A 19,083-nucleotide genomic window follows, 5' to 3' on the forward strand; every position below is an offset into this window, starting at 1 on the left:
GTTTTGGTACTGTCTTTGGTTGTAGTATCAGGGTTATACTGACCTTGTAAAATGAATTGGGAAGTGTTCCTTCTTTGTGCTGATAAAACTTACAAAACTTTTCATTTTTATCCTCTTGATAAAAAGGATACAGAATACAGAATAGACTGATTTCTGGAAGAGGCATTTCCAAGAATAGATATTCTAGAAGAGATTGTCTTAAATTGGCATTAATCCTTAACTTAAATGTTTGGTATAATTCTCTAGTGAAACCACATAACAGCACAAGGCTATTCAGATTATTTCATGTCTACCGAGTTTGGGGTGGTTTATGGGTTTTGAGGAACTGGTTTAGTTCTTCAAATTTATGAGTGTAGAACTATTCATAGTATTCCCTTCTACTTTTTTCATGGTTGTCAAATGTATGGTGATATTCACTATTTCATTGCTGCTGTTGATTTGTGTCTTATTTTTATTAGTCTTGCTAGGGTGTTATAAATGTTATATTCCCCCTCCCCCACCCCAAGAACCAGTTCTTTTTTTAAAAAGCACTGATTTTTCTCTTGTTTTCTTTTCAATTTTATTGATCTCTGCTCTGGTCCTGCTATGGGCTTATTCTTTTTCTAGGTTGAATGAGGAACTAAGATTATTGATTTGAGACCTATCCTTATTTCTAACACAAGCACTTAGGTCTTACAAATATCTCTTTCAATAGCATCCCACATATTTCAATGTTATGTGCATTTTGATATAGCTTTTAAAAAATCTTTAAGATTTTGTCTTTGACACATTATTTGTAATTATATTATTTATGTGTTTAGAGATTTTCCTATTGTGTATTATTGGTTTTTCTTCTGATACTATACAAAGGACTAGTCTATATTTCATTCTTTTAAATGCTTCAAGACCCAGATACGGTCTATTTTGGTGAATGCCAAAGATTAGTGGATAAACATAAATGCAGCACAATTACTTCAGGCCATTATTCATATTGCACACATACTAACCAATGAATGTCATCTGAAAAATGCAGTTAGCAGTGAGGTGCATACAGCTTTTCCCTTTGCACCCCCCCCCCCCAAAAAAAAGACTTAACAACACAAACTTAGAATCTAATCAACATACACTGTGACAAATGATTCAGACATGACAGTGCAATGAAACTATATGCTAACATTTTGTGCAACCTTTTGAGAACACAAACAGACATAATAATTAATATACATAGTTCCTGATAATTAGTTGTCCCCTAAGGGGCATTATTAAGAGAAATAGTGCTGCAGAGAAAACCTACATATACACGCGATGAGAAGATAAACTTCAAGATTAACATATGCATGTTTAATACTGGAAACATTACAGTCTTTCAAAGTTTCTTCACGTGTTAAGTGGGCGGTTATTTTTCTCTCAAAAATTTAAAGATTTAGTTCTACTCTTTCTGGTGGTCATTGCTGCTGGTAACTCATTATTTCTATTTGGTGGAAACTTCTTTTCTCTGGCTGCTTGCAAAAGCTTCTTTTGCTAATGGTATTGTGCAGGCCATGGAAAAATGTCATAGGTATGGATTTAAAAAAAGTTATCCTGCTTGGTAGGTTGTATTTTTAGGGTAAAAAGATTCAATTTACTTAATATTAAGAAATCACAATTATTGTCTCCTCAGATGATGACCCTCCTTGTTCTTTTTGTTGGTCCCAAGGACTCCAATCAGATATGTTAGGCCTTTTCAGCCCTGGTTAGTGTAGCTCAGTGGATTGAGTATGAGCTGCGAACCAAAGGGTTGCTGGTTCGATTCCCAGTCTGGGCACATGCCTGGGTTGTGGGCCAGGTCCCCAGTAGAGGATGTATGAGAGGCAACCACACACTGATGTTTCTCTTCCTCTCTTTCTCCCACCCTTCCCATCTCTCTAAAAATAAATAAATAAAATCTTAAAAAAAAAAAAGATATGTTAGACCTTTTCAATTTATCTTCTAGATCAGAAGTTGACAGACTTTCTCAGTAAGAGCTCAGATGGTAAGTATTTTAGGCTTTGGAGACCAGTCTGTTATGCCTACTGAATTCTTCCATTACAACACAAAAGCAACTATAGAGAGCATGTATTTAAATAAACAGCTGTGTCTGTACTCCAATAAAACCTAAAACAGGCAAGCTGGCTTTGACCTGTGGGCTGTAGTTTGCCAGCATGTTCTAGATTTCTTAATATCTCTTTTGCATTTTCATTCTCAATGTCTGTATCACATCCTGTGTTTTATTTGGATACATTTTCTAGCTAATTTTCTCTTTACTTGTGTCTAATTGTTTTAACCCAAATAAAACCCTGTTGAGGTTTTATTTCAACACTTTCCTTTCTGTAAATCTTTTTTTCCAAATTCTGTCCATTCCCAATTTTATCTCTTTAAACATTTTACAAATACCTATTATTCTACTACAGCCCTTAACAGATGAAGGAATAAGGTATCAACCTCTGTTCATTGTTTCTGCTGAGTTCCACACATCGTGGCTTGCTTTTTTTTTTTTTAATGTTCATCTTTGATCATGAGCTAATTTCTTATAGCAATCCTGCTTCTGCCTATGGCCAGCCTGGGACCTAGTCAGACTTTTGAAGACCTCCCCTCACCTTTACTACCTCACCATTGGTCTGTGGCACAATTAACATAACATGGCTCCTAGCATCTTATTTCTAAGAAGCCCCACCATCCCAACTAATTGGTTACTACTCTCCTCCCAACTAATTGTGGGGTGAAGGATTCTGAGAGAACTCATGCCTCTCTGCGACTTCCAATGCTTCTAAAAATGGGTCCTATAAAGGATACATTTATAATACTAGAAACAAAATTGCTAGGCCTCAATTCTGATCTAATTTCAGTCAAAATTCTACTGTTTTAATTTCACTCAAACTTTACAAATTAGGTAATTGATTCTAAAATAATAGTGTCACAGCTATTGTAATTCAGAGGTTCAATAAGTAACCTGTGGTAGCAAAATTGATAATTGTCTTAGAGAAAAAGAAATATGGTCCCCTACCTCATACCATATTAAAAGAACATCTTTAATCCATCTGAACTTTTAATGTAAAAATTAGTCAAAGAATATGAGGGCAGTAACATCCAGTGCTGGTGTGGATAACGGGAAAATAGAACTTTCAAACTTAGAGGAATGTGACCTGCTCTACTGTTTTTTGGAACAGTTATCTGGCACCATCTATGATAATTAAAACTACATACTCCCTTTGACTATAACTTCTGATCCAGCAACCCCATTTTAGGAGTTCTACTCTTTAGAAATGGAAGCACAATTACGTAAGACTATATAAGCAGGATATTTACTTCAGCATTGTTGTGATGGGAAGACTGACATCAACTGAATAAATATGAGATTAATTATGTGAATTACAGGATAGCTCTTCTAAGTAATGCCATAAGAATAGACTAGTCTGTATCCATCTGAAGACCTAGATAGATGCTCATGATGTATTAAAACCAGTTTTCAAACAACATGTATAAATGATCATGTTTTTAAAAAAACAAGTCTCTGAAAATCTCTACATGTCCAACATAAATGAGCAAACAAGTTTAATTTCCAAATAGTTGGGGAGAGGAAAAGGAAATTCTTATAGTCTCTACATTTTGTCTTTAAATTATATCTTAAAACTTTGTAATTTTAAAATGAGGCACTACAAAATGTATAATTAGTTATAATACTCACATATAAATCACTAGTAACATGACTTTTAGACTGACAAATTGACCTCAACTGTTGATTTCTACAATTATGTAGAAATTAACAAATGTGGCAATTAGAAATATTTATAACGAAATGTTAATATCCAGAATACGTGAAGATAAAAGCTCCCCACAAATTTCCATAGTTGACTATATTAAAAACCACTAAATTATACTTTGAAGGGTGAGTTGTATCTTAATAATTTTAAAATTCCTATAAAGAAAAAAATTGTAGATCCTAGATTGATGAAGAGAGGGTGGTATTGGTTGGAGATCTGAACACAGTGGAGACGTAAAAGAACTGACTGCCTAGGGAGAGTGAATGGACCATGGAAATCCAAAGATTTCTTGGCAGCTATAACTAAGCTGAGGTTATGCTCATGGATTTTGAAACTGGTTATTAGCTTCATTAGTGCAGAGCAGGCAGTCAGATTTAATAAGGATTTGAGTTTGGCCAAGTGACTGCAACCAGGAAAGGAGTAGTGAAATGGAGAGTATATGCAAGGGAATGATTATAAATAACAATATACTACAAACTTGGAATAAGGATTGAAGGGAGAGCAGCTGTGAGAAGGCACTAGGATATGATGGTTGGAGTCAGGGGAGTAAGCTAGAAAAAGAGGAGGTTTTAGTGAGAGACTAGGGTGTTTGACATTGAGACTAAGAAAGGGTGTTAGGTATTTATTGGTAATGACAAAGGAGTTGCTAAGGTTGATTGATATAAAGGTCATTAGTAGAGAAATCAAGAGTTTCAGAAGTGTTTAAAGAGTGACAGTGAAACAGACTAAAATCTCTGGAGAACAAGTAGTGAAACAGGGATGGCAAATGACTACAGGTGATATAGTCCTGTGATCATGAAAACCATAAAATTGGAGTATTTAGGGAGGAGGGAGAATGGTCTGTAAGTGGTACTCCAAGAGTAAGAAAAACATTCCTGAAAACCAGGCACTCAAGGAAAGTCTGCTGGAGAGAGCCGGTTTCGTTATAGCAGTGGCTCTCAACCTTGAGGGGCTTGTTCAGCTATACAGACTGCTAGACTCCATACCCCAGAGTTTCTGATTTACTAAGTCTAGAGTTTGAGAATTTGCATTTCTAAAGCATCCCCACATGATACTGAGACAGATGTTCCAGGGACCACACTTCCAGAACAACAAACGAACAAAAAGAAGGAAGAAACAAGCAAAAAAGGGTGATTGTGTGGGAAATTGATGGGGACAGAAAGGGATCTGTGGTAAACCAGGCTTTGGTTGAAGGCTAATTTGCATTCAATATTTCATGCATGAAGTTAACAAAAGTAAACTCCACTGTAAGAAGTTAAGAGAAGCCAAACTATCTTTACTGAAAAATAATGCATCAGTTATACATTGACATTTTTCTCTGCTGAACTGACTTTAACCACCTACCAAAAGTTTGTTGAGCATCTATGGTGATCCCTCACCTATCGCAGGAGTTACGTTCCAGAGATCCCGCGATAGGTGAAAATCTGTGATGTAGCGGTGTTATATTTATTTATTTATATTTTAAGGCTTTATAAACCCTTCCCACACTCCTATAAACCTTTCCCATTCTCTTATTAATCTTGCCCACACTCTATTATAAATACTTTATATGTTCTTAAACACTTTCTACACTCTTAAACCTACATAATTTTAACACCATATAAATTTCTATATGGGTACTCACCAGTGAAGTATACAAAATCCCGTGATATAGTGAAAACTCCACAATACAGAATTAGATATATATTTTTTTGAAAAACCCTCAATACAGTGAAGCCGCAATAAGTGAACTGCGATATAGCGAGGGATGACTGTACTGTGTCAGGCCCCTTCAGACTGAGCAATGGTTGAAATTGGTTAAAGTAAATGCTAATAACCATATCATAGCTCTCTAAGGGCTACTCCAAGTGTTTATATGAAAACCTCAAGAAAGCAATTATTTTTAAATATAAAAGGATATATTAATAAAGCTAAAGTTTCTTGTTTAAGCTGTAGAGGACAAAGATAACTTACTAATCAATTTTATTAATTAAAGACAATTGAAAGGCTGAGTATGTGCATTTGACAGAAGTAAATTCTTATTTACTATCCTAATTTTTCTCTTCAAAATGGAAAATTTCCCAGATATTAAAAGTATAACATAGTTGATATTAAAGAACCATAAAATGCTGAAAAATGTAAAGAAAATGAAATAAAAACCTGTAATTCCATTAACTAGAGGTAACCACTATTTTGATGTATCTTTCTTTCCTGCGTTTTTTTTTTTTTTTTGGTCTTCCCCGTGGAACTCCACCATAGCTTCTCAGTCAAATTTGTCTTCTGGAAAGACTCCATGTTGGATTGCTTCTTCAAATTTAGTGGCTTAAAACAACAGGAACCTATTTTCTCATAGTTCTAGAGGTCAGAAGTCCAAAATGATTCTCACTAGATTAAACAGAAGGTGTTGGCAGGGCTGTGTTCTTTTCTGGAGGCTTTGAGAACATCTGTTTTCTTGCTTTTTCCAGTTTCTAGGGGTCTCCTGCACCCCCCTTTCCATCTTGAAAGCCAACAATGGCCTGTCCAGTCTTTCTTACATCAAATCCCTCTGACCTGTAGTATCTTTCTAATCTGTATACACACACACACACACACACAGAGATTATATATAGATATACCTCATCTATATATCTATGTGATCTTTTAGAAAAAACATAATTATACTATTAGTATATACATATTAATTTCGTGGTTAAATATGGGTATAGTTGAATAGGTATGACTATTACTTTAATACTGGCTATTTTGTGAAGGTATCACCATGATTTTAGCCACTAGTTAATTGTGTTTATTAAATGGGCAATGGTTTAAAGATGTTTCCAAAAATATACTGATTATTTAAAAAATGAACAAGGAAACTCTTTTTCTTTCTATGATACATGCATATTTTTAATCAGGGTGTCCAACCTATGGCCTCAGGGCCGCTTTTAGCCCAGGATGGCTGTGAATGCAGCCCAACAGAAAATCTTAAATTTGCTTAAAAAATTATGAGATTTTGTGATTATGTGTCAAAATGTATTTAATGTGTGGTCCAAGACAACTCTTTTTTCCAGTGTGGTGCAGAGATGCCAAAAGGTTGCACACCCCTGCTTTATATGGTATCAGAGTAGTGCCTGAATTGTGTTACTCTTCAAGGGTCAAAAATTTTAAAATACATGGAGCTGAAACACATGATTTATACATAACAGCAACTCAAGAATGATGAAAACTATTTTACAGATTTAAATTTTAAAAACTATGAGATTTAAACATTCATTGCTATCACATATATATGTTAAGAAATGCTCTATACATTCTTATAGAGACTTATATACATAATTCATATCTACTGTTATTTTGCCTCCAATTTAACATCTTTCAAACCATAGGTAATATTTTCTTTAAACTAAATTTCAATATAAATTTTGAATATATAATCAGCAGCAAATCTTATGTAACCTGGCAATGAAAGAAACCAAGAATTATTTGTTAGAGGTTCTAAATATTTTTGAAGGCAGACAATATTTGTTTTAAAAGTTAAAACTCCATATAAACTATATTTTTCATACACCTTTATATGTCCTTCATTTTTAAACAAACAGAGACTTTTTATTTTTGGATTTTCATTGCTAAGAAAAGGCCTATAATACATACAGACAATTACTAGTAAAATAAATAACACCTGGGAGTTTTAATTTTAGGAATCTAATATTATAAAATTTCCTATAATTATGCCATTAAAAAAAGGAACATATACCTATTAAGAAATTTAAGCGCAAATTGTTTAATCATTTTAGAGCAATCAAAATACAACATTAAGATTGGTATCTTGGTGTCTGAAAGCAATCATTTTACCATATGCATTTTAATATTTTATATCATTCATTTTTAAGTTGATGGTTAATTTAAAACTGAGTTTTAATCAAAGTTGTTTTCAAACATTGTCATAATGTCGCTCTGAAGAGTCATATCAATGGTACCAGCCATCTATAAAAAAAGAAAAGTTTAAATGTTACCTTAAAAATTTATCCCTTCATTACATCTATTAAACATTATGCAACATTTAGAACACATCATACAATATGAATACAACTTATTTAACATAATTAATTCATATAATTTTAATTTCTATTTACATACTAATTTGTTAAAATATTGCGCATGTGATAAATAAAAATCAAAACTTACAACAACACGAAGAACAAGTTTAACCTTTCTTGCCAAGTGAGAGAAAACTCTCAGTGTTGGCAAAGTTGGTATTAATAAGAACAGGAACTGAGATTACATTATTTCATGCATCTCTGTAACCAACATAGTGCTAGACACATCAAATTACTGGTATTTTCTGAATGAACCAGTATGTTACCTATGTAAAAACACTATATGTTAAAGCTATAGACTTTCCTTGATTCTGCTAGTTAATAACTATATAATGTAAGGTAAAATATTTAACCAAGTTTATTTTATATGTAAGTATTTATGAAGATCAAACCAGATTGCATGTAGAACACTCAGTATATATTTTTTTAAATTAAATGATAAGGAGCCATTAAAAATAAGCTAAAGCAAAGAAAAGGCTAATTAAGACAAAAGCAACAAATGCTTACTATATTTTGGAGCCTTCTCTAAATGCCCCTGTGATACAGGTTAAATATTCTCTGGCATCTGAAATGATACCAACTATGAAAGTTAAAAAATATTTTTTATCAGTAAACTGTAACAGCCCAGAGTAGTGGGTAAAATCATCAATTTTGCAACTGGTTGGTTGACTTCCCAGGTGGGAATCAGTGTTCTCATTGGCTATCTGGGAAAAGATTTGGAATTCTTACTTATCTACCAAAAGTGTATTAAAAAGGTATGTGTTGGACTTCTGGCATGATGAAGGCATAGGTGGACGCACCGTACCTCCACGCATAAGCAAGATTAGAACAACAACAATTTAGAGGCAGAATAACACCCAGAACTGATAGAGAATTTATCTGAATGGAAGTTGGACAGCCAAGAAGTTGAAGTGGATCCGTTCATCCAGACTGGTAGGAGGGGCGGAGACGAGCAGCCTGGTGAGGGTCGCGGCACTTGGAGAACAGGGAGAACTGGGCGCATAAGGCAACTGGGAGCACGTAAGGCATCCGGGGCGCACAGATTCGCAGTGGGTGGACCCTGAGTACGCAAGCGGCAGCTGGCGGACCCATTGAGGCACCTATTGTGGACCAGGGCAGAGCGCGCAACCCAGGATCCCAGAGAAGGGACTGAGGTCCCAGGAGAACAGAGCTACTGCCATTGTGCCCTCCCACCCCCGCCCCCACATACAACGTCACACTCTAGCGACTGGGGTGCCCAGCCCTGGTGAACACCTAAGGCTCCGCCCCTCACCGTAACAGGAGCGACCAGACCAAAAAAAAAAAAAAAAGAGAGAGAGAGAGAGACATGTCTCAAACAGAAGAACAATCTATCAGATGCACAGTTCAAAACACTGGTGATCCGGAAGGTCATAGAATTGGTTGATTTTGGGCTCAAATTAGATGAAAAAAAAATGCAGGTTACTATAAAAGAGATGAAGGAAGATGCACAGAGAACCAATAGTGATGGGAAGGAAACTGGGACTCAAAACAATAGAGTGGACCAGAAGGAAGAAAAAAAAAAACCCAAACAGGAAATAATGAAGAAATAAGAATTCAAAAAAATGAGGAGAAGCTTAGGAACCTCCAGGACATCTTTAAACGTTCCAACATCTGAATTATAGGGGTACCAGAAGGGGAAGAGGAAAAGCAACAGATTGAACACATATTTGAACAAATAATAAAGGAGAACTTCCCCAATCTGGCAAAGGAAATAGACTTCCAGGAAATCCAGGAAGCTCGGAGAGCCCCAAAGAAGTTGGACCCAAGAAGAAACACACCAAGGCACATCATAATTACATTAGCCAAGGTAAAAATGAAGGAGAGAATCCTAGAAGCAGCAAGAGATAAGGGGACAGTCACCTACAAAGGAGTTCCCATCAGACTGTCAGCTGATTTCTCAAAAGAGACCTTACAGGCAAGAAGGAGCTGGAAAGAAGTATTCCAAGTCATGAAAAACAAGGACCTACATCCCAGATTACTCTATCCAGCAAAGCTCTCATTTAGAATGGAAGGGAAGATAAAGTGCTTCTCAGATAAGGTCAAGTTAAAGGAGTTCATCATCACCAAGCCCTTATTTTATGAAATGTTAAAGGGACTTATCTAAGAAAAGAAGATAAAGAAAAAACATGTATAGTAGAAGGACAGCAAACTCACAATTATTAACAACCTCACCTAAAGCAAAACCAAAGGAAACTAAGCAAACAACTAGAACAGGAACAGAACCACAGAAATGGAGATCACATGGAGGCTTAGCAACAGGGGAGTGGGAGGAGGAGAGAGGGGGAAATGGTACAGAGAATAAGTAGCATAGATTGTAGGTTGAAAATAGATAGGGGGAGGGTAAGAATAGTATGGGAAATGTAGAAGCTAAAGAACTTATAAGTATGACACATGGACATGACTAAGGGTGGGACATGGGTGGGAGAGGGTGTACAGGGTGGAGGGGAGTGAAGGGGGGAAATGGGACAACTGTAATACTATAGTCGATAAAATATATTTTAAAGTTATATGTTGACTCATAAACTGCAAAAATGTCTTTAAATATGCCTTAGAGACAAAAAAAAAAAGAAAGATAATTTCTTACACTTGAACTCAGGCTACTTTCTTAATGCCAGCTCTTAGAATGCCACACGTCTGCCCAGATCCAGACAGTCCCTAAAGCTCTGTTTTAGCCTCCCACATGAGAGCTGGATATGTTGCCCTAGTTGAAATACTATGTGATACCCCTATAAGTATCCAAACATAATGCAAACATCCAAGAATATTGTAATGCAACTTATTTTTAAAGATACTTTATTTTAGATTCTCTCCCAACTTGACTAAAATCTTCAATTGTGAAATAATTATTGATATGGAACTGGTTAGTCTCTACACCAATTAGCAGATACCATGATTTGAATACTAGCACTCCTGCAGCTGACACTATAACCTAGATCTTCCTTTCTCAGTGGTCCCAATATACACTTCAACCATTCAAAATTAAGATAAAAAACTTGGTCAAAGGAACTGGCAAGTGGAGAGCTCTGCTAGGGTTCAAGTTATTGCAGGTTTTTAGAGTGTGAATCTGTCAGGTAGCAGCAACATAAGAGTCCAGGTTGCCAAGAATGATAGTTATCAAGCTGCTACGTATGGCATAATTAGTCAAGTTTCAGTGGGTTTCAGGTCTAGTCGACTTCCAGAAAGGTGTCTAGGATATTAGAAATTGTATCAGGTTACCTTAGTTGGGTTTTAGGTAATAAGTTGGTTGCTGAGAAATCACTACAGGTGACTGAAATCAGGCCATGTGAGTACCAACAGGAAAGACCCTGGATCACTAGAGAAAGACTTCTAGTAAAGAACTAGTGCACTTTACATAAAGAGCTTTGAAAAACCATAAAAAACACAATGTAAAATTTTGCTGTTTAAATTCATTAAAATTAAGTAAAATTTATTAGCTAGTCTCTATTATATTTAATTGCACAGGTAAAGTATATTTCTATCATCATAAGAATTCTATAATACCACACTACTTTAAGGTAAGCTCCATCATATGCTACAACATTGCTAAATGCAATTTGTTCCTGCCTTAGTATTATAAAATGAGAAGCTGACAAAACTTTTGTGCATTCTTTCCTATGAACTTAATTTGTATTATAATGAGTAGTTCAGCCAAAGCCAATGGCTCTTTTCTTCTCAAACTAATATTCCTGTATGTCCTAGGAATTCACAAGTATTTCCCAGGATTACAAAAATATTTAGTACTCAGCAAGTTAAAATTCACATCTGGCATCAATGATTACCAGGTAAGGAAGGAAGCAGAAAAATATTATCCATAAGAGGAGACTAATCACTCTCAATCAATTGAAACTAACTGGAACTGACACAGGTGTCAGAATTAGCAGAGAAGCCCATTAAAACAATTTTGATAACTGTTTCCCATATGATCAGAAGTTTAATAGATACAAAAAAAATATTTAGAAGGTCCAAATCAAACTTCTGGAGATAATTACAGTGTCTGAGAAGAAAAATATACTGAATAGAATCTACAGCAGATTAGATATCAAATAAAAGATTAATGAATTTATCCAAATTAATCTCAGAGGTAAAAAAAATAATTTAAACATGAAAAGAGCATCCTTGAGCAACAGACAACTTGAAGTGGTCTAATGAGTAACAAGTCACTACAAGTAGAAAAAGATGGAAAAAAAACTAATAGAAATAATCCCAGCAATTTTTCCAAGCTTGATGAAAACTATAAACATACATCTCCAATATGATCAACAAAGGACAAGACACACGAAGAAAACAATTGCTGAAAACAGTAATAAATAAAACTGTTAAAAAGTAGCTATCTGGAGGCATGTTTTATACAGAGGAACAAACATATCAAATTTCTCATTGGAAACAAAGCAAACAACACAATGAAGGAATATCTTTAAAGCACTGACAAAAAAAATCTAGAATATTATATCCAACAAAAACATAGTTACAAAACTGAAGGCAAATTGAAAATGTGTCCCTACTAAAACCTGCATACCAGTGTTCAAAGCAGCTTTATTATAATTGCTATAAGCAATGAAGCTCATGGCATCTTAGAAGCAACGAAGGTATTCTTTGGGTGAACAGATAAACCATGGTACATCCATACAGTGGATTTTCATTACTAAAAGGAAATGAGCTATCATTCTATAATAAGACATCGAGGAATCTTAAGTGCAAATTACTAAGTGAAAGAAGCCAATGTGAAAAAGCTATCTACTGCATGATTCCAACTATATGACATTCTGGAAAAGGCAAAAAAAAGTATGGAGACAGTAAAAATATCAGTGATTAGCAGGGGTTCTGGAAGGAGAGATGAGTAGGAGGAGCACAGGGGACTTTTAGGAAAGCGAAATTATTCTGATGGTTGTCAAAACGCATAAAGTATAACATAAAGAGTAAAAAATAATTTAACAGAAAAATTAGGGTAAAACATAAAAAAGAGAATGAGCTCTGATGGAAAATGTGAACTTTGTTTGATAAGCTAGAGTTGACAACCATGTGCCAATAAGCCAATGTTGGTTCAGTGACTGTGTGTGCCTAATGCGGGATTGCTGACATGAGGGAAGTCGTGTTGATGGGGGGAGGGGAGGAGTTTATGGGAACTCTTTGTGCTTTTGGTTCAATATTACTGTGAATCTAAAATGCTCTAAAAATAAAGTCTAATAGATTTTATTTTTGAAAAAAAGGTCAAATAAAGATATTCTCAGATATACAAAAGCTGAAAGAACTCATCACCAGCTGATTCACATTACAAGAAATATTACGAGGAAGTCCTTCAGAGAAAAGAAAAATTATACCATTTGGAAATCTGGATCTAAAATGAATGAAGAGCACTAGAAGTGATAACTACATAGGTAAATATAGTATTTTTTCGTATCAAAATTTTTAGAGATAATTTGACTGCTTTAAACAACAGCATAAAGGCTGGGAGGGAAGAAATAAAAGTACACTGTTGAAACTATTATACTAAATATGAAGTGGTAGAACTCAAAGGAGACTGTGATAGGCTGAGGTTTATAGAATAAAACCTAAAGCAACCACTAAAATAACAAAAGAAAGCATTACTGATAATAAACCAATGAAGGAAATAAAATGGAATAATAAAAAATCTAAAAGAATGCAGAAAAAAGATAAGAACAGATGAGACAAACAGAAAAGAAATAGTAAGATGATGGATTGAAACCCAACCATTTTAATAATCATTTTGAATTTAATTGGTCTAAATACTCCTGTAAAAAGCAGAAATTGGACTTAACAAAAAAGCAAGACCTCACTACACATTGCCTGCAAAGAACTCACTTTAAATATAAAAATATGGGTTATAAGTAAAAGGATAGAAAAATTTTTATGCCATACAAGCACTAGTGATAAAAAAGGGAAAGTAGTTATATTTCAGGGTAAATAATATTACCAGGAATAAGGGCGATCATTTTGTAAGGGGTCAATTAATCAAGAGCACATAATACTAAATGTTTAGATACCTAATAACAGAACTTCAAAATACACAAAATAAGCCCTGGTTGGGGTGGCTCAGTGGATTGAGTACCAGCCTGCAAACTGAAAGGTAGCTGGTTCCATTCCTGGTCAGGGCACATGCCTGGTTTATGGGCCAGGTTCCCCAGGTGGGGTGTGCAAGAGAGGCAACAGATCGATGTTCCCCTCCCCCTCTCTCCCTCCCTTTAAAAATAAATAAAATAAAATCTTTAAAAAATACATGAAATAAACCTGATAGAATTATAAGGATATTACAAACAGGTAGAAAATCAGCAAGAACATAGTAGACTTAAATAACATTAGTAACTAACTTGGCATGTTTAATTCTCTAACCATCAGCAACAGAATACACATTCTTCTTAAATGTACACAGAATATTTACCAAGGCAGACCATGATCTGGGCCATACAACAAGTCTCAATGAATTTAAAAAATTTCAAGACAGACCTTGTATGTTGTCTGACCACAGTCACTAACAGAAATCACTAGCCAGAATATTCCCAAATTTTGGAGAACTATTTAGTTTAGTGTATGTGCTGCTGAAGAGAGCATGAGAACTATTTAGTTTAAATAACACACTTTTACTTTAGTTCTAAGTAATCCATGGAAAAAAGAAGGAAATCAATTTCAGTTTTTAAAACATCATGTTCTGTATATTAGGACTCATAAACACAAGTTAACTTATTTTTTCTTTCCAGGCTTATTAAAATATAATTGACCTAATAATACAAGCCACCTTCTCCATTTAGTGTTCAGCTAAAGAAACAGAAACTGGGACACATGGCATAAATTTTTCAAGAGCAATAACAGTTCAGAGTTCTGGCCAAGATGGAGGCATAGGTAGAAACCCTTCGCTTCCTCTCACAACCAAAAGGAGGATAACAACCAATCTAAAATCAATAAGCAACCAGAAGCACAAGAAAATCAAACTGCATGGAACTCTGACAACCAATGAATTAAAGAAAAAATAAATTAGAACAATCAGATCAATGCATTAAGACAAAGAAATATGGCCCAAATGAAAGCACACAGCAAAACCTCAGAACTAAGCGATGAGGACATTGCCAACCTAACTGATGGAGAATTTAAAACCCTGGTAATCAAAATGCTCACAGATCTGATTGAACTTGGTTAGAAAAATGAAAGAACAAATGAAAGATACCTAAAATTCAGGGAACCAACAGTGACAGGAAGGACATCAGTATTCAAAGCAATGATTTGGAACAAAAGGAAGAAATAACATCCAACTAGATCAGAATGAAGAAACAAGAATCCCCCCAAAATGAAGAGAGGCTGAGGACTCTCTGGGACAACCTGAAACATTCCAATAGCCAAATTATAGGGGTTCCAGAAGGAGAAGTGCAACAGCAAGAAATTAAAAACTTATTTGAATAATGAAAGAAAACTTCCCCAATCTGGTCAAGAAAATAGACTTCCAGGAAGTCCAAGAAGTCCAGAGACTCCCAAAGAAGTTGTACCCAAAGAGGAACACACCAAGGCACAGCATCATTATATTATCCAAGATTAAAGACAAAGAGGAAATCCTAAGAGCAGCAGGAGAAAAGAAGACAGTTATCTACAAAGGAGTTCCCATAAGACTCTCAGATGATTTCTCAAAAGAAACCTTACAGGCAAGAAGGGGCTGGAAAGAAGTATTTGAAATCATGAAAGGCAAGGACCTATATCTGAGATTATTCTATCTAGCAAAGCTTTCATTTAGAATGGAAGGGCAGATAAAGTGCTTCCCAGATAAGGTCAAGTTAAAAGAGTTTATCATCACCAAGTCCTTACTATATGAAAGGTTAAAGGGGTTTATCTAAGAAAAAAGAAGATAAAAAATATGAACAATAAACAAATAAAATCTTAAAAAAAATATGAACAATAAAATGACAACAAACTATTAACTATCAACAAATGAACCTAAAAGAAAAGAAAAACAATGAAAACAAAAACTAAGCAAACAGCCAGAACATGAACAGAATCAGAGAAATGGACATCACACAGAGGGAGTTCAGTGGGGAGGAGGAAGGGAGGAATAGAGGGGAAAAGGTACAGGGAAGAAGAAGCATAATTAGTAGGCATAAAATAGACGGGGAAAGATAAAAAATGGTATAGGAAACAGAGGACTCAAATAACTTATATGTACAACTCATGGACATGAACTAAGGGGGGTGGGGAATGCTGGAGGGTTGGGGGGGCAGGGTGGAGGTGGGATAAGGGGGAAAAATTGGGGAAACTGTAATAGCATAATCAATAAAAAATACTTAAAAAAAATAAGAGAAGCAACAGTTAAGTGATAAGTCACTTTACCTATGTGCCAGGTATTTTCCTACATCTTTAATACATTTAAATTCATTTTATTTTCACAATAGACATTATTCTTCTCATTTCACAGATGAGGAAATTGAGGCACACAGAGGTTAAATAGCTAGCACAGACCAAAAAGTCTAGTAAATGACAAAACCAGGTTTTCGACTGTATGGTGTAGTAGCTCCAGGATGTCTTGAGTTTGAAAATTTTATTTAAAAAGGCCTTGATTTTAGAACCTGATCCTCAATAAAAAGGTTTAACTCCACTGGAAAAGCACCTCAAATACATCTTTATTTCATTTTTAGGTTTTTAAATTCTTATTTTTAAATATTTTATTTATTTATTTTTTAGAGAGAGGGCAAGGGAAGGAGAAAGAGACGGAGAGAAACATCGGTTGGTTGCCACTTGCATGCCCCCAGCCTGCAACCTAAGCATATACCCTGACTGGGAATCAAACTGGCAACCTTTTGGTTTGCAGGCCAGCACTTAGTCCACTGAGCCATGCCAGCCAGGGCTCAAATACATCTTTTAACATGTGAAGACACTGCTCTGTAATAGCTTTCCTTTATTAGTTAGATTTAGTAAACTAAATTTCACTTACTGCTTCTCTCCTTCTCCGCTCTTGCTCTTTCTCTCTTGCTAAATTGCGGTCTTTGAGAAGCCAGAGTTTACTCTTATCTTGAACTTCCAATGACTGCTGACGCTCTTTATTCTCTTCTCCAAGGCATTTATTTTGCATCTTATTTGAAAAAGATTCTAGACTGAAGGCAGGGTCCCTAAAAGAAACAGTAGAGCTCAAAGTAGGTTTCAAGTTCTTTAAAAGTTATTATAAAGATGTTATTAAATGATAAATATAAAAAAATGTTCTAGATTCCCCTTCTCATATATTATAACATTACTTTTAATTTTAGTTTTTTATATCTAACAAAGAGAAGGTTTTGGAAAACTGTGACCAAGGTATACTACTATTTTCTTATGCACAGAATGGAAACAATATTAAGACATTTCTGAAAAACTATATATAAACTGTATATATTTATCATTTAGAAATATTAGTATCTTATTAACTTAATGAATAACTTGATTATTTCTATCCCTTTCAAAGCAGATCATTACTTATCAACAAAAGTCAATACAAATTCACTCTTTTGCAATTATAATTTTTTGTGTTCTGCTAAATAGCTGAATCAGTCACTTGACAAAACAGAAATTTAATATATTTTATTTTAAATTTACTGATTTATTTTGAGAAAGAGAAACATCAATTTGTTGTTCCATTTGTTTATGCATTCATTTGTTGATTCTTGTATGTACTTTGGGGATCAAACCCACAACTGCGGCATATCAGTATGACACTCTAACCAACTCAGCTACCTGGCCAGGGCTTAGAAATTTAATACACTTTAAATACATGTCTAGATCTCCCAAGGCCTCCTTTAATTCAATAAATTACAAACCTCCGATTTTCTTGAAATACATTTTTTTCCTTTGTATTGTGTTCCAGATGTTTCCGTATCAGTTCCTGTGTTCGAGCTTTTATTTCCTTTTCTATTGCTGCTTTTCTAAATTGGTTGAAGAGTTCATCTGAGGATTTCCGTACACTTGAAGTTTTGACTGGTTTGCCCAAACTTTTCCAGGAGTCTGCATTCTTGATTTTTATATCCTAAAACAAATATTTGATTCAGTCTATGTCTACAGATGTCAACCATATTTTGGAAGGAAAACAGTATTTTTTGATATAGTAGTAGATCAAATTAAAACTCCAAAGCCTTCATGTAATTTTACTAAACTTCTAAAGTAAAAGGTTACTACAGTAAAAAAAAAAAAAAGAAAAAGAAAACAAGCTACACTCAATTACTCATCTAAAACCAAATTAAAATAATGTGCTTGACAATTATTTCGGTTTAATGTAAAACATATATATTAAGGGTTATAAACATCTGCAAAATATATTTAAAAAACTGTCACCATAATGATAATATTTATGATCCTACAAGAAAAATAAAGCAAATATATACAAAGGATTAATAAGAGACAAAATAAGATGATGCCATAAGTAAGGCACATAATTTGTTCAGAACCTTCTGGCACAGCTATTTCTCCTCTCCTTGGTATGAGGAATAAATGAACCGACTGTGACCACCATTCTGAAACGAGCTATGCCATGTGCTAGATCAGTGCTGCCCAACAGAAATACATGGAGCTTAAAATTTCCCAGTGTCACATTAAAAAGTTTTTTTAAAAAGTAAAATTTTAATGATATATTTTATTTACTTAACCAAATATACCCAAAGCATTATTATTAGCATGCAATTAATATGAAAGACTGAAGAGATGAGAAGGAGGGAAGGAAGGGGTGAATAGGCAGAACAAAGATTTTTCCAGCAGTAAAAATATTCTGTAGCACACTATAATACTGGATACATGCCATCATGTATTTACCCACAGAATGTACAACACCAAAAGCACACCTTAATGTAAATTATGAGTTTTTGGTGATAATGATGTGTCAGTGTAGGTTCATCAGTTGTAACAAATGCAATACTCTGGTGGGGTATGTTGACGATGGAGGAGCCTATGCATATGTTGGGGTAGGGGCATAAGGGAAATCTCTGTACCTTCCTCTCAATTTCATTATGTATCTAAAACTGCACACACAAAAAACTTTTAAATAAAAATCACACAAAAGAAAATATGTAACTCTAAAAAAAGACTGAGGATATTGTTTTTTTCATATTACATCTTTGAAATTGATGTGTATTTCAACATATAGCACATCTCAATTCAAATGCTAAGTTTTGATTAGAAACAATTATCTGTAATCAGGTTTTATAAAATTTACAATTGAAAAAGTAAGTATGTATAATCAAGCTGTTCAAAACATATCTAAGTTTCCCAGTAACTGAGTTGAGTATCAGTTTTTA

The 19,083-nt window shown here is 34.5% G+C and overlaps 1 protein-coding gene across 1 annotated transcript in view; it reads right to left on the reverse strand.

The window, feature by feature from the left end:
* Positions 1–7,631: 7,631 nt before the first annotated feature.
* Positions 7,632–19,083, reverse strand: part of BRDT (bromodomain testis associated) — a 57,121-nt gene continuing 45,669 nt past the window's right edge. The window contains exons 15-17 of the mRNA XM_045847127.1: positions 17,617–17,822; positions 16,761–16,935; positions 7,632–7,700 (exon numbers count right to left, since the gene is read on the reverse strand). Coding sequence (XP_045703083.1) covers positions 7,632–7,700; positions 16,761–16,935; positions 17,617–17,822 — 450 coding nt within the window. The remainder of the gene's footprint in view (positions 7,701–16,760; positions 16,936–17,616; positions 17,823–19,083) is intronic.

Source organism: Phyllostomus hastatus, unplaced genomic scaffold (assembly GCF_019186645.2).
Source record: "Phyllostomus hastatus isolate PE091 unplaced genomic scaffold, TTU_PhHast_1.1 phas_contig_524, whole genome shotgun sequence".
Lineage (NCBI taxonomy): Eukaryota > Metazoa > Chordata > Mammalia > Chiroptera > Phyllostomidae > Phyllostomus > Phyllostomus hastatus.